The sequence below is a fragment of the Oreochromis aureus genome, linkage group 17, assembly GCF_013358895.1.
Source record: "Oreochromis aureus strain Israel breed Guangdong linkage group 17, ZZ_aureus, whole genome shotgun sequence".
Lineage (NCBI taxonomy): Eukaryota > Metazoa > Chordata > Actinopteri > Cichliformes > Cichlidae > Oreochromis > Oreochromis aureus.
This window is the reverse complement of record NC_052958.1, coordinates 21,674,104-21,695,464: the sequence shown is the minus strand read 5'-3', so window position 1 is coordinate 21,695,464 and position 21,361 is coordinate 21,674,104. Positions and strand designations below refer to the sequence as shown.

Sequence of the window (21,361 nt, the reverse complement as noted above, 5' to 3'; positions counted from 1 at the left end):
TGATAATTAAATCGGTTTTTCTAACTACTGTCTAACTCTCATGGAAATAAAAACCCTATTATTTTAATATTATTCAATTCAATTCAATTCAATCTTTATTGGCAGACTTCATGTCCATAAAAACAAGACAGAAACACACACACACACAACACCCCCCCAACACAAGGTATAAACCATTAAAAAAAAAATATATATATATATATATATATATATATATATATATATATATATATATATATATATATATATATATATATATATATATATAAATAAGTATATAAAGCATTTGTAAAAATATAAAACCATAATATACATAAAACACAATTACTTAAAATAAATCAATAAATACACAAACACTTGACAAATTATCACTTAACAAATTATATCAGCTCTGATGGTTTGCAGGGTTACATTAGAAAACTGTGCTCAGTGCTGAATTAATTAATCTGTTAGAGAATATATATGTTTATGATTAAATTACTAAAATATCTCATCTGTACATACCCTTTGGTGCTCAGTTTTTCCAGATTTGCAGCTCTACAGTCAGCGTCCTTCCGCTCTGCACATGGACTTTGGCTCAGTTATCAGTGTAGAACACGACAGGTCACAGTAAGGCTGCAGCCTGATGTAAACAAAAGCACAAAGGCCCAGGTTTCAAGTCCAAACAGATCTCCCCGCTAGTTATCGGATTTTGCTGGAAATAAGTTATATCGATTTAATACCTACAAACAGAATTTTAAATGCTGTATTTTGTAACTTTAAGTTTGTATCATTTATTTATTTATTTTTACTAATGCAATAAAAATATTCTGTTGGACTTTCTTGAAAACTGGTATCGGCTTAACAAAGTGGTTGAATGTCATTTTAGTTCATTTTAGATTTTATTCAAAAGTAGCTACTTAGATACTGCAGAAGATGTTAAACATATCATTCGGTTCCTCCGGTAAATTCGGCATTGAAATAAACCCAAAAGCTTCATTTTATTAAAAAAAATCTTTTAAATAATTTAAAATCCTTTGAAATATTTTCTAAAATATTTTCTAAAAATATTTTTATAATAAATATTTTATTAAAAAATATTTTAGTCTAGGGTGTACCCTGCCTCTCGCTCGTAGCTGGGATAGCCCCCCCAACTGTTATATTTTTTTGTATTACATGTAAGTACGGAAGAGGATTAGGGCCACTGGAAAAAAAAGTGGGCACGTATTTTTTTTTCTTCTTTTCCAGAATTCTGGAAATAACCCCAAAAGATCCATTTTATTAAAAAAAATATCTTTTAAATAAAAAAAATTTAAAAAAGTCAGAATTCTGACTTCTTTTCCAGAATTCTGGAAAAGAAGAAAAAAAAAGACGTGCCCACTTTTTTCCGGTTGCCTAATCCTCTTCCCTATGTAAGCCATGCTGAAAGATCGAGACAAAACAACAACAACAACAACAAATTAAAAAAAAAAAATCAAATTCATTTGCATTTACAAAAATGTTAAAATTGGGCTTTTTTTAAATGGAGTTCTGCCTACAGACGTGCCACAGATACCAAAACTTTTTATTTTAAGTAAAGGATCTCATACATGAATATTTAATCGCACTGCATGACTTATTTAAGTGTTGTTTGTTCATTTACATTTTTTTGTAATTAATTTGCTTCGAAATCTTTTAGACGACTTTTCGACGACGCTGTTAACTGCGCTTGTTGGTTACCTGGTAACCATGAATTTTCTTCTTCTATGTTGGAGGGCAGCGGTCACAAACTTCCATTAGATGGCGACAAACGACATGCCATCTCACTGGTGATAATAATATTAGAAAAGACAGTCCAAGAAGATGGCTGAGAGATTATATTAATGTTAAATGAGTAACTGGAGCATCTTAAATTCACTCTGATGAAATACCACTGGATCAGAGTTCGCTAGCTCAACAGGAACATAGGACTTCGTGTTGACACTGGGTGGCGGTATTACAGGCTAAATGGTCTTAAAAACAAAGAGAAGAAGAGGAGCTCAGTTCCGGGGGCGGGACAAACAAACAAACCGGGAATAAAAATATGTTGGTTTCGTTAAAAAGTACGCATGAAAAATTTCCGGGAGACTGAAATAAAAGGGTCGCAGTGAAGATGAGTTCGTTTGCGGGTCGGATGAAGGAGTACCCCACCATCTCATTGGACCGGTTCGACAGGGAGAACCTACATGCCCGGGCATATTTCCTCTCCCACTGTCACAAAGGTGAGCCTGGCGCCTGCACATCATCGGAGGACTTGTTAGAAACGGTACATATTATATGTGTGGCCTCCTGATGGCGGGTGTCCTGTCTGTTTCACTAAACAGATCACATGAAGGGGCTGAAAGGACCTCTGCTGAAGAGGAAGCTGCAGTTCAGGTGAAGCCTGGGTGCTGTTAAACTGATATTTAATTCAGTGATGCTCAGATATTTGAGTCAAAGTTGAGATTTGTCTCAGACTTCGGGTGAAGAATTAAAATTGTGACCTTTCTGCACTAATTTACCATCTTTTAAACTTACTGTGAAACTTTACTATGTCACATAGGGTACAGTTCAGCTGCTTGTTGTGGGCGTTATGGGCATCAAGCAGTCCCATCATTGAATGGAAAGACGAATTCTTCCTGCTGTGCAACAAAAAATTTACACTGCTTTAATGAGTGTGTAACTCAGGGCTGAATATAAGTTTGTTGTTTGCAGTCGCACTGTGAGGCTTTACTGCTCCTTTGTAACCAAAGAGCTGCTGCTGAACAATCCAAAGTATGCTTTTTGGGAGGAATACATCGTGAGTACATAACTCTGCTGTTATCAGATTGTTTTTTAAATATTTAAACAGAAGATGTATAATGTGAGTTATCTCTCCTGATGAATCATCTGTTCAGGTTCCTCTTGAGCTCGAGAGCCCGACTCAGATTTCTCTCGTGGACGAAGCATCAGGAGAGGTATTGGGCTCATCAGTTTGAGTCTGGCTCTGTGTCGAATTTCAAACTAATAGAAGTCAGACGTGTAGCTGTAGATGCAACCTGTCGTCCATGTGTATGAGTTTGTTGTTTTTAACCCTGACAGAAAGAAGAGGTCGTGGTGACGTTGCTTCCAGCAGGTCACTGTCCCGGCTCCGTCATGTGAGTTTAATTTTCCACCAACATTTGTACGTTTGGAGGATTTCACTCTTCCCAAGCTTCAAGCTGATCCTTTACATAACACCCAAAACTTTAATCACAACTCAGAACACAACTCACATAGGGAAATCTATTGTTTAGATCTTCTGATCCTTTACTTACTGAGGTTTTGTTACACCTGGTCAGGAAATATATGATATAAGGTGACTTCAGGGTCAAATATAAGTCAGCAAAGCTAGAATCAGAGAAAGTATGTAACCTTGTGGGTTTGTTACAGAGTATAACAAACACCAGGAGACCCAGGAGAACTTAAAACACGTCTAAGTTCTTCTACAAACAATTCAGTTTCACCTCCGCTCCCACCTGCTCAGTCTGAAGCTCTCGTTTTTGTTAATTTTTCCATAATTGGCTAAATAAAGTTCACTCTTTAATAAACTTCACTCTTTAACGTCTGTGACTTCGAGGAATTCAAAATGCGTTCTGTGTACACTTTAAAGGGGTCACATGATCAGGTGAGAAAATCGGAGACCAAACAAATTGGTTGTTTGTTTGTATTGCAGGTTCCTGTTTGAGGGTTCCCATGGAAACGTGTTGTATACAGGAGACTTCAGGTTGCCTGTCGGAGACGTGTCCAGAATGGAGCACCTACACTCGGGCAGCAGGTCTGTCACCAAACATCGCCATGATCCTCGTTTCAATCTGAGTTTCTCTGATTCGCTGCGTCTGGAATGTGTTTTCTTCTTGAGCTGTGATTGGACAGCTCACGTAAGCGTCAGATGTGGCTTGTTTTGGAGCGCTAAGTTCACGCTGCTGTGTCGTGCTTCACAGGGTCAAAGACATTCAGAGTATCTATCTGGACTCCACCTTCTACGACCCGCGCTTCTACCAGATCCCATCGCGGGTACGTGCTGGTTTTCAGTCACTGCTGAGATATACAGTTAACACACAGGGACAGGTGCCAGTTCATTAAGGACACCTCGCTCAAACTTAATATTTAGTACATGAACCTTTTATTGTAAATAAGTCATAACCTCACTGAAATTTCCTCCATTAAAAAATCTTGTTATGACTTATGTTATAACTCAGGATGATTATGAATTAGAAGCTGTCAATTTTCTATGATTTTAATCTGTATTTGTGTGTGTGTGTGTGTGTGTGTGTGTGTGTGTGTGTGTGTGTGTGTGTGTGTGTGTTCGTTTGTTCGTAGGAGGTCTGTTTATCCGGAATCTCCGAGTTGGTTGGAAAGTGGATCATTCAGAGTCCTCATCATGTTGTTTGGCTCAACTGTAAAGCTGCGTATGGATACGAGTACCTGTTTATCAACCTGGGAGAGGAGTTCAACACACAGGTCTCTTTTGTCAGCCTTCCTTCCCTCATCACCGTACCATACCAGCTTTATTTATAAAGCACTTTCACATAAAACCAGGGTTCACAAAGTGCTGTATATATACAAATAGCATAAGTAAAATAAAATGAAAAATAAGATAAAATAAAAGAAATAACTAACTAAATAAAATAAAACATGTTAAAACACAGTTATGGAAGCTACATTGAGTATTTATTAATGAAAAGTTTAGAGGCATGGTGAGTAAAACTTGAGTAGCTGGTAAACCACAGACATCAACTATGGGGAGAAACTGATCCACGGATGGAAATATTAACCTCATAATCATCACTGTAACATGAAGTCCACTGTTTTTCCTGCAGATCCACGTCAACACTCTGGCGATGTTCAAGAAGATGCCGGAGATCCTAAGCTACGTGACAACCAACCGCAGGACTCAGATACACGCCTGTCGACACCCAAAGGTCCCGTTTTAGTCTCTCACAAACAAATTCGTGGTTCCTTTACTTCAGAAGTTTAGATTTGTTTTCCTGAACCTCCAATATTTCTGAAAAACAACTGCGTTTATGATAACGAACCATTTCCACTTCTTATACAAAACCTAAATCTTTTCTTCTTTCATTCTTTCCGTTCCTGCGACACTACGTTTTCTCTGGACTTTTGTTTGTAGGATGAAGAGTTTTTCCAAGGAAACCGGCTGCCGTGTGGATGCACGGCTGCTGATGGGACGCCTCTTCGCATCATCAGCATCAAACCGTCCACCATGTGGTTTGGAGAAAGAACCAAGAAGACCAGCGTCATAATAAAGTAAGAACAGCTCCAGCGTCATGCGCTCATTAGAGATAAAGTTTGGTTTTGTGCTCCAAATGTATTTTTGTGTGTTTATGCAGGACAGGAGGCAGTTCATACCGAGCCTGTTTCAGCTTCCACTCCTCCTACTCCGAGGTAAACGCACTTCCATTCACACAGTATAGTATTTGGACCTTCCTGTTTGAAGTCATTAAAGATGTGTGCAAAACAATCATTCCATTCTGGAAAAACAGTTCGGAGAATTAAAAACCCCAAATTATCCCAATATTCCTTGCCCAGGATGAGTAGATGTATACTTGTGTCGCATCAGTGCTAATGTTTCAGGCCATGTTTATTTCTGTTTGGACATTGAAACCAAAGCCCCACCCACTTGCTCTTCAAACCTTCTGTTTATGAGGGGCAGCCAATCAGAGGAAGACTGCACTAAGAACTACTATGATATCAGTAAGGATTATTTTGAACTGTGAATCATGCAAAGCTGCTGTATCAGAGTCAAAGCTGGAAGAGTAGTCCACTTTAAAAGGACTTCATGTTGTTTCTGTTGCTATGCTTCTCCTGATTTTCAGATTAAGGACTTCCTGTCGTACCTCCAGCCAGTGAATATCTACCCCAGTGTCATCCCCATTGGTCGAACACTGACTGAAGTCACACAGATGTGAGTCTACTTCATTTTAATTGTACAAATGTAAAAGTCTAAACTTACTTTTACTTTTACATGATTTATAATCAAATATAACTTGGGGTAACTTTAAAGGGTTTTACTGCTGTCTTTAGTCTATAATCTAACCGTTTAACACAATGCGATTTCTGCATGTCTGATCAGGTTGAAGCTGATGTGCAGGAAGCAGTCTGATGAGGCGGCGTTCGTTTACAAACCTCTGGGAGTCCTGAAACGCAGCAGGGTGCAGCGACCTACTTATGGTAACACAAACACACTCGTAATGACAGGTGCTCTACACAACAGCACGCGGGCCTGCCGCCACGCTTGTTTACAGATCACTGCTCAGCCCAGTTTGTGCCTCTCCCGCGTTGCCTTTCATTCAGCTCCTTCACACAAACACAGGAGGCGATACCTTTATAAGCATTTGAACAACAGGCAGGAATGTGCCGTGGTGCTTCACTAAGCTAGACGAGTCAGTAAAACGAGGCTGATGTGTGTTTGTTTGTTCAGACTCAGAGAGCGATGACGAGCTGTTTGATGGACTCGATGTGGCACCAGTGAGGAAGAAGTTGGGAGTACAAAAAGGTAAACCTGCAAGTCACTTGCTGTCACTTTGATTTGCACCAAAGCAGCTGAAATGGATTCACAGGGTCTGAGATGAGCGAGTGGGCTCAGGAAGTGATGTCATGTTGCAGTATTTTTTTTTTTGCCCTGAGCACTTCACTGTTACTGTTGTTTCATTTGTTTCTTTTGTTCTATAAGTAGAGGGAACTCCTGAAACAACAGCGCTCCCTGTGAGTGTGGAGGAGTCTTTAGCGCCGACCGTCACCGATGCCCAGCCTGCTGCTCGTAACTACGTCGACTGCACCGAGTCCAACGGCGAGGAGGATGAAGAGGAGGAGGAGGAGCAGCAAGGTGACGAGGAAAAGGTTGGAGCCGGACAGCCGGAGGACATTTCCTCTCAGCCTCCAAGGTGGGAGGACTTCTTCACAACCGAGACTCTGACTGACAGCCAGAACAGCCTCAGGAGCCAACCACAGTCCTGCTGCTCTGAGATGACCGGCTCGCAGACACCCGATCTCTTCAGCGATGAAGAAACTGCCCCCGATGGCTTCAGCCTGACGCTGTCCGGCTCGCTGTCCAATCATTCCTCTCAGAACATGGACTCGTGTTTACCCGACACCCTGATCATCCAACCAGAGCTGGACGGGCAGAAACAAGGAGACAGCGAGACACAGAGGGAGGAGGGGGATGACAGAATCACCCTATCGGAGTCTCAGCAGTCGTCAGACTTCGATATTCCCTGCACGCCGGAGTCGAAGGTGCCGCGGCCTGATGAGCTCTCTCAGCTGTACAGGAAGCTGGCTGCAGGAGAGGCCGTCAGGGCTCTGGACTACAGGACCGAACATTAATGGGGGGGATCCTAAAGAAACTGTGCAAACTAGAAAAGTAAAGCCTTAAAAAGCTGTAGGACGAGTCCAAAACAAGCAAACCACACAGCTACCTCCGTTTTAGTGACGAACCTGCAGCTCAGCTTCACTTTACAGCAGGCTCGATGATCCTGAACACCCCTCTGAGATCCCCCGCTACCACACTGGGGCAGGAGGAGAGGTTAACATGCACTCAGTACCTGCTTCCAGCATGAAGAGTTTCTCAGCCTAATTAGAGAGCATAAATGGACCAAACTTTAACGTCATTTTCTTCAGACCTGTCGTTCTCACTTAGACCTGTAAGCCGTCACATTCCTTCTGCAGGCTGAGCTGAAATTTCCTCTCCTCCAGCGTCAGCGTGGCCTCCAAACCCCACAGACCTCAGTTTGTTAAACCACACACACTCGTTCCTGCGCACTTTAAGCTGATTGGTGGATTCTTGCACCTGTGCAGGTCACAGCTGACACTCGTTCCTTCTCTGCTAGCAGTTTGTGGTTTGTTCTGCTTCAGCTGCTGACAACAGGAGGGGAATGTTTGCATTAAAGCTAAACTTTTGTTCCAGAAACAAATAAAATATTTATTTTTAACTCAGGTGTTATGGCTGATTATTCAGATCAAAATGTTGTGTTTGATGGGAAAAAGCACTAAAAATGCCAGAAATTCCCAGATTTTTAGAAAATTCCTAAAATAAGTGGAAGAACTGCTCAACCAAAGCTGTGATTGTGAAATACACTGCAGCTCAAACTGAATCCTTTTTATTGTCCATGATGACAAAAATTCAAAAACTACAAATATATTCTGTATAACAATAACAAAGCAAATCTTTAGTGTATAGAAACTGAGTTGGATTAATTTTAGTTTTAAACCAGGTTTTTCCAGCTGCATGTGAAACAGCTGCTAGCTGTCCGCTCAGCTTCACCTCAGCTAACTAAAGTTCCAGAACTGGACGCCTGCACCGTGTTGGGGCTGTTGGAGGATTTTTAATGCAAATGTCTGACCAATAATCCTAGTTTCTAGGCTAATTGAGCAGGTAAACGAGTGAGGACTCTCACTCAAAGGCCTCATTCACTCAGTGTGTTCAAGTGCTTTTTATTTTCTGCGCTTCAGCACTTTTGCACAGTGCTGAGTACCGCTGCTGAGGTTTGAATCCAGCTTTTGTCCTGATGTGTGGAGTTGCCAAGTACTCTGGCTTCTTTCCAGGGTAAAAAAAACATTCATGGATCAGATTAATGCCCCTTATCTTTCCAGCCCTGGAGTTTTCCTCTCTGTTTCTCCAGAAGCCACAGTGGAAATAAAGGAAAGGCACCAAAATAACCTGCTTCATAAAATCTGCTTGGAATTCAGAAAAATAATTATCGACTGTCAGAGCGACCCAGTGGTTATCGTCTGTATGCACTTTATGCTTCTTATATATAACGTGGGGGGTTAAAAGTGAATGCAACTGGTTTTCTCCTGATGGCTTTAGACACATGGTCGTCCATCTGGAATAGATCTTTAGAAAATAAAAATAATAACTGCCGAATGTGGATCACGATGTCGTCCACTGAAAGTTTGAGGAGAAGGAGAGAGCCGGCACCACTGAAGCTGGATGACGGCTTCTCAGTTTCACTTCTGTGTTAATGCTCTGAGGGGGCACCGGATCACCAACTTCACCTCAGTGCGCTTGCAGTTTGTGCCCCGCAGAGCTGAGACAAGAGGCTGCAAGCTTTTATTCCCAACAGAGCACATCACAGGGGAGCTCAGATTAGGTCTGCAGAGGCTCTAAAGCACTCTGTAACCATCCTATTGTGATATTTGTAAAATCCCTATTAAAAAAATCTGAAAACACTAAATTCATTAGACTAGTTTCTACTTTTTAACTTTAATCTTGAAAAATGAAAGGTTCTAAAATGTGTTATTTATTCAGCATTTCCCCTCAAAGGGTAGTGAGAATTTTTTTGGCTGGCCGATTACACTACAGGTAATGATAACGATTATTTTGTCTTAATTTACAGGCTTATTCAATCATTTCATTATCAGGGAATTTCCTTGAATGTATATGGTATGGTTTTTAGGTAAGTAAGGTATTATTTATTCAGTCACACTTTAGGCTTGCAACTGAGACCATAAAATCATCAGGAGGTCATAAAGGAAATGTGAAGTGGAGCAATTTCCCCCTAAAGTTCATTTTCCCCTACAAGATGGGTTGCCCCCTGCTGGCCATAAGAAAGAATGCAGGTTTATTCCACTTTTTGTTCCTGGGGAGCCACGCCCATTCTTTATAGTTTACATCTGTGGTTACGACAACTGGTGAAGGCAACATTTACGTCATAGTATGCCAACGTTTGGTTGGAGTTCACAGCAAGGCCAGAATTACTGTGGCCGTGTGCAGTGAACTTTAAAATGACATCATGAAAATAAGATGGACTCAAGTTGCTCACGTTGGCAATTACATGCAGTCTGTTTGTGCTGATAGGGCAGTTAACTGAGGTGAAGCACTAAAAATCTGTTGCCACATAGGCGCTTCATAGACTTCAAATAGAAAATCTTCCACAAATAGTGACGTAGTTGCTGCAGGACGGCAATTTAACTGCAGAATGAAACAGGCGCTGAGCAACCTGGTATTTGTATAGGAACATAACCAGTCTGCAACCAGCTGAGTTGAGTCCCGTGCTGCTTTGAGATGCATTGCAGATGAATTGCACTCACTGGTGCAAAATGACTGAATGACAGCACTTTATTGGCAATCGGTCAAATGATCATTTGCAAACCTTCGCCAATCAATCCAAGAGCGACTGCAGACAGTCTGAGTCAAACTGCAACTGTTTCTGACAGTCCCCAAAAGTTGATTCTGTTCATCTGGACGTAGCGTTTTCAGTGGGGGAAACGTTTCGTCACCCATCCAAGGGACTTCTTCAGTCGCAGCTGACTGACTGCAGATTTCCCCAACCTTATAAACAGTACATTTGCATAATGACTGAAACTAGCACCACTGAGGTAACAATGGCCTGTGAGATCAGTTCGTTGATCATTAATATGCAAACTCTAATGACAATAACCACTGATCAAACACCACTAATCAATGGCCATGAGTACCATACTGTTTATAAGGTTGGGGAAACCTGCAGTCAGCTGAGACTGAAGAACTCACTTGGATGAGTGATGAAACTTTCCCCCCACTGAAAACGCTACGTCCAGATGAACAGAATCAACTTTTAGGGATTTACTTACCTGGATGATTAAGCATACATCAAGATGTTTGCAGACAGGTTAGGCGACCTGTGCAATTGCATTGGGATCAAAAGTAGTTGCCCAGAGGTTGAGAGTGTTGTATGCTCAACCTATGGGTAGTCTTTTAGTTTGCAACTAACAATGCAAACCAACAAATGTCCCTATCTGCCAGAAGGTTGCCGTCCTTTTTCCTCTAATGTGACTGAGCTGTAAGCTGCAGATCGTGTTCTGTGAGCAGTTTAATCTCATGTGAATCATTCAAAATCTTGAGGCCATCGGCTGACAATACAAAAACATATAAAGCATGCCTATTGACTTCACTTTTCAATGACAAGAGGAGCTATGCCATAATATTCACAAAAACTGTACAAATGTAATAAGGACAGCTGGCAGCTACCAATCAATCCAATGAGGCCAAATACTGAGCTCCCACTGGTGCACCTGCCTGGAATAAAAAGCCTGCAGCGTTACGTCGCCTGAGCAGCAAACTGTGACCGATTTGAATGTCCAGGTCCAAATCTATGTCTGGACTCTCTAACCAGTTTGTCAGGGTCGCCGCAGTCAGCGGAATCAGGTGGAGTTGATTCCATCCAAACCCTCTGAGGGGACGCTGAGAGATGAAATTGGCTCTGCTGGGTGCTGCTGCTGCTCAGTGGAGACTCGGTGGGTTCTTGATGACAACACAGAGGAGCTGATGAACGCCTGCAGGGTTTCTTTTTCCTCACTCAACAAACTCCCTCTCGCTGTGTCATTCCTCCTCCGTACCTATCAGTTCACAGAGAAGCACAGACTAAAATAGGCTTCGATGGGCACCATTGCGATCTATACAGAGCTCTTAGTTTGGATGTCAGTGTGTCCTAAAGGTCATTACTGGTATTTCCCTTTTATTTTAGTCTGTTTGCCATTTGCACCTTTTTCCATGTTTTTAAATTTCAAAGTGTGTTTTTCCATACTTTCCAGGTCTTTACTGGTGTCATTTTATTTTTATACTTTATACCTTAGAAATAAAGTATAAAGTATAAAAATTTTTTTCTATACTTTACATATCATGTTTTTTTTTTTAACTTTTACACCTTATTAAACCTGGAATACTCTTGAACAGTTCACCTGTTATACTTTGTTCACAAGTCTTTCACAGCTCACTGAGCTCAGCTGTGGTGTTACTGCCCTCCGGTGGTGTTTTCATGCACTACAATGCATGACATGTGTCCATATCTGTTTTATTAGCTGCATTAAAATGTTAAAATCCATGCAAACGTACACCTATCTGGAACAACCCTGACATATTACAAAACAATAATATGATAAACTTTTCAGATTGGAGTAGTAAAGGAATCAAATACTTAGAACATATACTAGAAGGAACAGAATTTATCTCATTTGACAGACTAGTTACACAATATGGGATCAACAAGAAAAGATTTTTAGAATATCAACAAATTAAATCCATAATAAATAAGAGATTTAAACCGGGTCAAGTTGAACTACAAACGACACCAAGTGTGGTTCAATTTCTTACTCTTAAAACCCCAAAATACTATCCAAAATATACAGAATGCTTTCTAAAACAGATGAATCAATATCACTTCCTATTGCAAAATGGGAAGCGGATTTATCAGTTAACTTTGACCAAAACTTCTGGTCTCAGATTTGCTTAAAAACCTTTCATCTAATTAGAAATCCCAGTCTTCAATTAATTCAATACAAAATACTACATAGAGTGCACTATACAGGCCATCAGATGTTCAAGATGGGCTTTACGTCTACCAACAACTGCTCACACTGCCAAACCAATTCACCGGACAATTATATCCACGCTCTTTGGTTCTGTCCACCAGTTCAGAAGTTTTGGCGCGAGATATGTGAAGACTTATCAAAGTGTCTGAAATGTAACATTCCAACTTCCCTTTAGTATGTTTGTTGGGCAGCTTAGATAATGTCACTCCGAAAAGAATATAGCCCATATGGTTTTCACTGCCCTATGCATAGCCAAGAAAACAGTCCTCATGAACTGGAAAAATAAAAATAATCTTAATTCTAACCAATATAGAAATTATTTATTAGATTACATTAGTCTTGATACAGCCTCTGCCACCACATCAGATCAATTTCTCTGGGCTCCTTTGATCAGCTCCATCACCTAGTGGGGGTGGGGGGTCTTAGTTTGGTCCCACCTTCACTGTTGTGATTGGTGGTGGGGGTAGGGACAGGCTTAGGGCATCGGGGGTTCCCGGGAGCATCTTCCTTGGGGGCTCAATCCGGGGTAGCGGCCATGGCCAATTAGGGCTCTGTTGGCTCTTAGGTGACGGTTTCCTCGTGGCTGCGTGCAGCGGGGCTAGGGAGGGTCTGTGCTGACGGACGTGGGTTACTGACCTGGTAGCCTGGCTGCCCCTGGGTGGGTCCGGGATGGGCGTGAGGTTCTGGGGCGCTCCGTCTCTGGGCTGGGGCCCTGGCCAAGCCTCAGGGGCTTGGGTCCTGGTTGGTGTGTTGCCGGGGTTGTGGGCGGGTGGGTGTATGGGGCCCAGTCCTGGCGCTGGGTGCCGCCTGTGCATCGAACCACCTGGGGGCTCTTCAACTGGTGGGGAGGTTGTCAAATCCTGCAGGAGATTTCCTCTCTTCAGGAACTCTCTCTGCAGGAGGGGAGATACAGGAGAGGTGGAGGAAGATCTCAGCCTGGGCGTCTATTGTCTTGTGTAGTCTGGAAGATGAGTGGATGATGGGGTGGGTGCAGTTTTCTCTGTGGTGGGGTCGGGTGGACTGTCCCGGGCTCTGTGGGGCTGGGCGGCGTTGCTGCACTGGGCCCCGGTCCGGATGGGCCTGGGCCCCCCTTTCCTGGCGGGTTGCAGAGTATGGGGGTGCCTACTGGGGTCAGCGGGGAGCTGGCCCCAGGAGGGGTCACTGCCCTCCCTTCCTTCCCTCCCCATCTCCAGCTGCCTCCTCTTCCCGCTCCACCACAATCACCCACACATGCAGGGCCTTGGGGTAGGGGTGTGTCACCAGGGTGCAGAGGAGACATCCCCCCCTCTGTCCCCTTCTGGCTGCCTCTGCCTCAATTTTATCCCACAACTTAGACATTCACATTACTCACACTCTCATTACACATACATATAGGATCTTGGGGTGGGCACGCCACACGGATTCCAAATTACCATCAGGGTATACACCTCACCCCTGGCGTGCGTTGCCCACCTCTCAATTTTAAATACACGTAGACATTGAGGGCTAGCAGGAGGGGCTATACGCTTACCTGCTGCTCTGGCAGGTAGCTCCATGCCCTCCTGGGTTTTAAATGCACCTTAGAACACACATACATCAACACTACATATGAGCGGGTGGAGGAGGTTTGAGTCTTCCTACACCCCGTTCTCTGCGGCCTGCTGGAGCGGGGGGCTAGGAGGAGGAGTTGGCCGTCCGACTGGGGTCTGGAATGTGGGGCCTCCCTGCTGCTGCGGAGTCGGGCGGTCTGCTTCTCCCCACCGCAGGGAAAAGGGTAACATCACCTGGGTCTGGGTGCAGTTTCCCCTCCAGGGGCAGGGGTACCTAGACCCGGGGCTTAGAGTACGCTTGGGGAGTGTGATTGTGTGTACAGTGTCTCTCTATGTCTGTCTCCATGTTGGGTGAGTGTTGAGTAATTGTATATGAGAGCATGAGGGTGGGAATAGATGTTTGTATCTGTGTGTGCCTGTTTGTCTGTGTCTATATGTCAGGTTGGGTATCAGACGCCACCTCTCTGGGGACATCTCAGGCCCTCCAAGGTTTGAGGCCCATCTCCCCACCACTTCCCCTGCCGGTGGCAGACGCCCTCAGACATCGGTGCGTTGGTGGTTCTTTGTGTCCGGGGGTGGGCGCCCAGGTACCCACCGGCTCACTCCTTGGCGGCTGCTTATCGGGGCCTGGAGCCTGGGGCTCGCTCGGGCCACTTCGGGATGGGGTGCCCTCGGCCTCTCGGCCCGGGGCTCGGTCACTCAGGCACAGCTGGCTGCCGGCGGAGCTCACGGGCACGCCACTGCAACCCCCGGCTTCTGCTCCGCGGCTGCTGAGTGACCCCTCATCTGGGACTCTCCTCAGCTCTTTCTGGGATAGTGGCGCGCTGCCCTCTGTTGGTCTTCCTTGGTCTCTTGTGTTCTGGGGGCCTCTGGATGTCTGGAGTTTTGATCTCCTCCATACCTGCTTCATGCCCTGGAGGATGGGGCAGTGGCCCCCCACACCCTCTAGCAGATCATTACATGAAGGAACCTTTTAAAAACAAGCGCGCGTCATGCTCACAGGTGCACACACGGGTGATCACACACACAAACTACACCCTTTTTGGCTCCTACCTCAAAGCACACTGTGCGCTGTCGATCTCACGTGCTGCACAATAATGTTTAATATTTAGTATTTACTGTCATATTCCCATATATATCATTGTGATGTTGTTTATTACTCTCGTTTTCTTCTGCTTGCTTTCTTTTTTTTTTCTTAACAGGTGATCCAGGTGATCGATATATGTATTTTTGTCTGCTTATTCTGTTGGTTTTGGTTTTGCCCTTCACCCCGTCCCTCTTCTCAGCTGTTTTTCTTTCCTCTTTCTTTCTCCCTTTTCTTTCCACCAGTCAAGTCTGTCCCGTATTCAGCAAGTGAAAATAAAATAAACAATAAAGGTGAATCAAATGGACCATTACGGCAAGGCTGGGATGGTCCATTTGGTAAAGTAAATCCGTTGGGCATCTTTCTTCGCCTTTAGACAATAATTCTGATGGCAAAAGAACCAAACGGGACAGGTTAAAAGAAAAAAAAAAAAAAAAAAAAAAAAAAAAAAAAAAAAAAGAAGGTTGCCGTCCTTTTTCCTCTAATGTGACTGAGCTGTAAGCTGCAGATCGTGTTCTGTGAGCAGTTTAATCTCATGTGAATCATTCAAAATCTTGAGGCCATCGGCTGACAATACAAAAACATATAAAGCATGCCTATTGACTTCACTTTTCAATGACAAGAGGAGCTATGCCATAATATTCACAAAAACTGTACAAATGTAATAAGGACAGCTGGCAGCTACCAATCAATCCAATGAGGCCAAATACTGAGCTCCCACTGGTGCACCTGCCTGGAATAAAAAGCCTGCAGCGTTACGTCGCCTGAGCAGCAAACTGTGACCGATTTGAATGTCCAGGTCCAAATCTATGTCTGGACTCTCTAACCAGTTTGTCAGGGTCGCCGCAGTCAGCGGAATCAGGTGGAGTTGATTCCATCCAAACCCTCTGAGGGGACGCTGAGAGATGAAATTGGCTCTGCTGGGTGCTGCTGCTGCTCAGTGGAGACTCGGTGGGTTCTTGATGACAACACAGAGGAGCTGATGAACGCCTGCAGGGTTTCTTTTTCCTCACTCAACAAACTCCCTCTCGCTGTGTCATTCCTCCTCCGTACCTATCAGTTCACAGAGAAGCACAGACTAAAATAGGCTTCGATGGGCACCATTGCGATCTATACAGAGCTCTTAGTTTGGATGTCAGTGTGTCCTAAAGGTCATTACTGGTATTTCCCTTTTTATTTTAGTCTGTTTGCCATTTTTGCACCTTTTTCCATGTTTTTAAATTTCAAAGTGTGTTTTTCCATACTTTCCAGGTCTTTACTGGTGTCATTTTATTTTTATACTTTATACCTTAGAAATAAAGTATAAAGTATAAAAAAGATTTTTTCTATACTTTACATATCATGTTTTTTTTTTTTAAACTTTTTACACCTTATTAAACCTGGAATACTCTTGAACAGTTCACCTGTTATACTTTGTTCACAAGTCTTTCACAGCTCACTGAGCTCAGCTGTGGTGTTACTGCCCTCCGGTGGTGTTTTCATGCACTACAATGCATGACATGTGTCCATATCTGTTTTATTAGCTGCATTAAAATGTTTTAAATACCCTAATGTACCATCATACTGCCCGAGCCTTGAGTTGAGGACCCACGTAACTCTTTAATGGTGCATGGTGGGAAAATTGTACAATGCAAAGACACACTGGTATGGCCCTTTTACCACTGATGTAACATCTCAGCTCTCATTAATGAGACAGTGGAGAGGAACCGGAGGAGGTCGTCACTCACACAGTGAAGCATGCACAGGCTTGTCTCTCACCTTGTTGTTGAATTGTGCTATATAAATAAACTTGCCTTGCCTTCATTAAAACCAGAGTCAGTCCCCCCACAGCGGTTTCCTGAGGGACAGCGAGTCGATCGGAGGCTCTGCAGCAGTGGAAGAGTTCATTAATTAACTTCCACACACACTCAAACAATATGTTAAATGCACTCATAGCATCACTACATTACAAAATACGGAGCTGACATCGCACACACACAGACACACACACACATTAATAATAAAATGCTAACTAACACACAGCGTGCCCAGAGTTCTCTCTCTCCCAGGCTCTCGTGACCCTGAAGATTCAACAGGAAATTGAGGATGTGCATGTTTACTCGTCATGTGTTCTGATCATATTTGGGATATGATGTGGGCAGAGACATTAAGTTTATGGCGCTGTGGTTCCTCCTTCTTTATGTGTTCAGACTTTGCAGTGCTCCCAGTTTTTTTGCTCCTACTCAAACAGAACAACAGCTCCATCTTAACCCGGACCCCACAGCAAACAAACCAGGACGCAGAGCACAGAAACTCACAGAAGGTCAAAGGAGGTCAGACTTAGTCTGGTAATCATTTATGTCATTATATTCAATTGGTTTAGATCACCTGTATGTCACAGTTTATTGGATTTGAACATGCCTGGTTTTGAAACAGCTTCCATTATGTTCTGTGCAAAAGCCTTGAGCCACCCCTCATTTCTTTATATATTCCTTCCAAGCAGTCAGACTTGTAATTTTTAAAGTGCACTTGACCTGTAGTTCTCCAGGCTTTCTGCGAGTCTTTCAAAATTTTTCTTTGGACATTGGCTGCTTTTTCCTCATTTTCAGTCCACTTCTTGTACCTGAACATTTTCAGAGGAATTGTTTTGTTTGTTAAGCCTCTGAAATCTGACCTATTAATCATTTAAGCATAAAAAGCCACCTAACCCATGGGATTAAACAGTGTTGTGTCTATAAATGAGACAGCTTAGCAAGAAACCAATCTTTAGACACCTCGTTACTAGCAGCCTGTCACAGAGACACATTCATTTGTTTTCATTTATTTAGTTCAGTTTACAAAAAATGCCAAAGATAACACAGTTTAACAGACATAAAATAATATTTTTACACCAACTAGTCGATTCCCAAAGAACTGATAGCTGAAGACTTGGCATATCTCAACAGAAAGGTGCAGTTTGTCCTTAAAAAAGAAGAATAAACTGTGAAACCATTTAAGCCCTGGTGGAGAGATGAACCCAAATCGTAAAGTTTTGATTCTAATCGTCATCAGTATGTACAGAGGAGATCAGGAGAGAGGTGTAACAGTGATCAGCCACTGGTGTTGGAGTATGGTGGAATCATGAATACAGAAAAGTACCATTAGACTTTGATTCACCATCCAAGATCATATGGAAACTTCTAATTGGCAGTGAGCATGACCATGATCCTATGTGTGATAGATGGAGCATGTATATAAATGGGAGTATCAGGTGTATTTCTGCTTGAACGTCCTGACTCAAATCCAAAAAATAGGAAATGAAAGAGGTCCCAAAGTAGATTCCCGTGGTAAACTTTAGCTTAGATCTGGATGTCTTGAGGTTGCTAAACTGCAAAGACAAACTGAGTTCTACAGTTTGAGTTCTCTACAAGAATTTTATCCAGTTTAAAAAGAGTCCTTCCTCCTTACTTTCACCAGCTGCTGCTCATGGGTGGGATCATTGGAGTTCTCACTCTAATGTTGTAGGATCTAGCCCTTACTATAGAAAGTGTCTGGAGATCACTGCTGATGTGAAATGGTGCTGTATAAATATAAAAAGTGAAACTGGTATCAGCTGATACCGTGGATGTGTTACCTCTGAGTGAGCCAATCTGGACTTGGGGTATGCTGCTCAGGTCTGTAGGCAACCCCACGTACACACCTCCATAGTTCCTGATCTCTCACACACACACACACACACAAAGTCAGCTGCACAGATCAGCTCATTAGACAAATATATTAGATAACTGTGACGTATGAGATAAAAAGATTTTATAATGAAAAAATGAATGACTGACTTCCGTTTGTCATCTTCTGGCACTGACTCAACTGATCTGTCGACACACACGCACACACAGAGTCAGCTGATTTATGTTAACAGACAACATGAGAGAAAGGTCAAACAACAGTGACATGTTTCAAGATAAAAATACGTTTGAAACTGTACTCACAGCTTTGATGAAAACTCAGCAGGATCTGAAGTCAGTGACAGAAACAAGATCAATCAAGAGTTAAATTCGTTCCTGCTCACTGAAATCACTTCGTTAAGAAAAAAACTTTGACATTTTCACACACTGAAAATTCAGTATTTGTTTTATCCAGAGCAAAGAGCCACGGTGAGAAAGTAGACAGCCATGAAAACTTTACTTTGGGTATTTATAGTGAAAACTTTGTATAAATGGAAAAACTGATGATTTGTAAGATTTAAACATCTGTGACAGCTCAAAAATCACCAGTAATTTCCTCTCCAGATAAACGATCTTTGACACTTTGATCCATCTTTCTGTCGTGTTTTATTAACTTTTCTCTTTAAATCTTGATTATTAAAAGTTTATCCAGCCTTTCCTAAAAAATAATATTCCCAGAAAAAAAGTCTCTCTCGTTGTTCCTGACTGGCAGCGAGTCGCTGTTCCCCTCTCGTTTCTCTCCGTCCGTCCTTCTCTTCCTTCTTTCTCTCTTCCCTTTATTTCATTCTTTTTGTTCATTTCCTTCATGCAGTCCTTGTTTCCTTCCTTTTTCCTTATCTACTTTGTTCCTGTCTGTCCATGTTCCTTCTTTCTTTTTTCCTTCTTTCTTTCCTTGTTCCCTTCCCCATTACCTTGTTTTTTCCTTTCCAATGTTCTTATGTTCAAAATTTAGGGTAAAAAGTCCCCATACTTAATCCTCAGATAATTCTAATATTTTATCAGGTATAAAAATGTGAAGCATTTCACATTAAACTGTTGTGTAACATGTGCATCAGTAGCAAAGATGCCCAACAACAAAAAGGAGACAAAACAAGACCACAAAAAACAAAAATAGAATATCTATATTCATGCAGTGTGTGACTCTGTGAAAGTCTGACATCACTGTGATGTCGTAGGATGTCTTATTAAAAAAATGAAAAAGTGTGTTGCAGAGTTCCCACCATGCCCTTTCATATGATATATTACTCGATATTGTTTCTTGAATTCTTTCTTCAAGGTCAACTTTGACCTTGGGCACTAATAATCAAGGTCAAATCCTTAGCCAACTTAACTACTCAAGTTCTCCAAGACCTCGCATATTGATGTGAAGTTTGAAGACGATCTTTGAAAAATTGTGGGTAATATAAAATTGTTACAGATTTTTACATCTGGTGTGACCTCGACTAGATTTTCACCAAAATTAAATCGGCTCGAGCTGTTATTGGTATCGCTCATCAGATAAAACCTGAAGATAATATCTTGAAAACTACAGACGCTACAGACAGACAGACATAAACAAATGGAAATGATTCTCCTTCCCTTCAGAGAACAAACCAGGAGTTTCAAAAAATGCACAAGAAGCAAAAAACAAAACAAAAACCCAAAATGAGATGGAAAATAAGGTTACAGTCATAAAGAGATATCAGCCCATCAGATAGTGACTCACATGACGCTTACAAACAACCAACATGGGAGACGAATCAGCAGAAAGAGACCGAAAAAAACCAGACACTAACAGAAAATTAACCATCCTGAAGACATGCACAATGACTAAAATCACACATTAAATTATTTTGAAGTAACCCAAATGATAACAATAAAAAGTAAAATCAGTCGATCCTGATTGCTTTTAATTATAGTTAAGTAAAAGCACAAGTGAACTTTGAAACAGCCAAACACCACGAACTGTAACTTAAACCTTACAGATGAATTGCTTTCCAGCATTTCCAGGAGAGTCAGAAATCCCTGAAAACTTTAAGTGATTTTGAGCAGACAGACTCTGCTTTCACCTCCTACAACTTCCAAAGTCAAAAACTCTACAGACTGGACCGCTAACAGCTGCAGGACATAAAAAAATTACTAAAGCACCTTTAATAACTAAAGGCAAAATAAGACACCTTAAACCTGCAAGCTGCTCCATACGACTAACAGTATGTTCAGTTTTTCAGTGTCCTCACCTCTGCTGCGCTTGCTGCTGCTGTTGTTGTTAGTCACGTGTTTGGCTGGAGAGGAATTTCCACATCCCATCTCAGAAAGAAAAGGAAAAAACAGTAGCGAGAGGAGAAATGGAGCAAGAAGAGTGAGCTCGAACAGAGAGGACAAAAACGTCTCTTATCTCGCTCTTACTCTCAGCTGAAGCTCCCAGTGTGGAGGAGACAGGATTAGATGATGGCAAGGGAGGGAGGAGGTGAAGGAGAGGGAGGGAGGGAGGAGAGACGGAGAGTGTGTTGACCCCTGCTGCTGAGGGAGCAGAACTTCAAGTGTGTGTTTCAGAGTGTGTGTCATGCTTTAAAATCTCTGCGCAGTTTTAGAGAAAGCAGATCAAAGTCAGCTAGAATTGATTTAATTGGTGGATTTCTGCTCAAATGGAGCTGAAACAGGATTAGAGGAAAGTGGTGACAGAAGAGCGGGAAGCACACCTAAAGCATGGATCGGTTACTGATCAGACCAACCAGGAACAGGACTGGGGAAGCTGATCTGAAAAATATACAAGGACAACTCAC

At 42.4% G+C, this 21,361-nt stretch overlaps 2 protein-coding genes across 3 annotated transcripts; one reads left to right on the top strand and one right to left on the bottom strand.

Moving 5' to 3' along the window:
- The first annotated feature begins 1,804 nt into the window (after window positions 1-1,804).
- Window positions 1,805-7,943, top strand: dclre1c (DNA cross-link repair 1C, PSO2 homolog (S. cerevisiae)). Of its 2 annotated transcripts, none has more exons than XM_031730309.2 (15): window positions 1,805-2,219; window positions 2,322-2,373; window positions 2,692-2,776; window positions 2,874-2,933; window positions 3,058-3,113; window positions 3,671-3,772; window positions 3,939-4,011; window positions 4,318-4,458; window positions 4,818-4,919; window positions 5,126-5,262; window positions 5,346-5,400; window positions 5,832-5,920; window positions 6,089-6,186; window positions 6,437-6,511; window positions 6,692-7,943. In XM_031730309.2, exons 1-15 carry the CDS (start codon window positions 2,111-2,113, stop codon window positions 7,336-7,338), a joined length of 1,881 nt encoding a protein of 626 aa, XP_031586169.1. In that variant the 5' UTR covers window positions 1,805-2,110; the 3' UTR covers window positions 7,339-7,943. The 2 variants fall into 2 exon arrangements, with proteins under 2 accessions (XP_031586169.1, XP_031586168.1); XM_031730308.2 differs by having other exon boundaries at window positions 6,689-7,943.
- A 7,452-nt stretch (window positions 7,944-15,395) lies between these two features.
- Window positions 15,396-20,959, bottom strand: LOC120433768 (overexpressed in colon carcinoma 1 protein-like). The gene is made up of 6 exons (XM_039600628.1): window positions 20,816-20,959; window positions 18,864-18,888; window positions 18,711-18,746; window positions 18,509-18,585; window positions 16,710-16,781; window positions 15,396-15,969 (listed from the first exon to the last, which is right to left on the bottom strand). The coding sequence occupies exons 1-5, from the start codon at window positions 20,883-20,885 to the stop codon at window positions 16,732-16,734; spliced, it is 258 nt and encodes an 85-aa protein (XP_039456562.1). The 5' UTR covers window positions 20,886-20,959; the 3' UTR covers window positions 15,396-15,969; window positions 16,710-16,731.
- Between the last annotated feature and the right edge of the window lie 402 nt (window positions 20,960-21,361).

Bases quoted from the DNA above. Each gene is read 5' to 3' on its own strand.
- dclre1c (XM_031730308.2), top strand. From the start codon at position 2,111: ATGAGTTCGTTTGCGGGTCGGATGAAGGAGTACCCCACCATCTCATTG. The intron at 2,374-2,691 runs GTGAAGCCTGGG...TGTTGTTTGCAG, and splicing joins AAGAGGAAGCTGCAGTTCAG to TCGCACTGTGAGGCTTTACT. The intron at 5,263-5,345 runs GTAAGAACAGCT...GTGTTTATGCAG, and splicing joins AAGACCAGCGTCATAATAAA to GACAGGAGGCAGTTCATACC.
- LOC120433768 (XM_039600628.1), bottom strand. From the start codon at position 20,885: ATGGGATGTGGAAATTCCTCTCCAGCCAAACACGTGACTAACAACAAC. The intron at 18,747-18,863 runs GTGAGTACAGTT...GTGTGTCGACAG, and splicing joins GCTGAGTTTTCATCAAAGCT to ATCAGTTGAGTCAGTGCCAG. The intron at 18,586-18,710 runs GTCAGTCATTCA...GTGAGAGATCAG, and splicing joins CCAGAAGATGACAAACGGAA to GAACTATGGAGGTGTGTACG.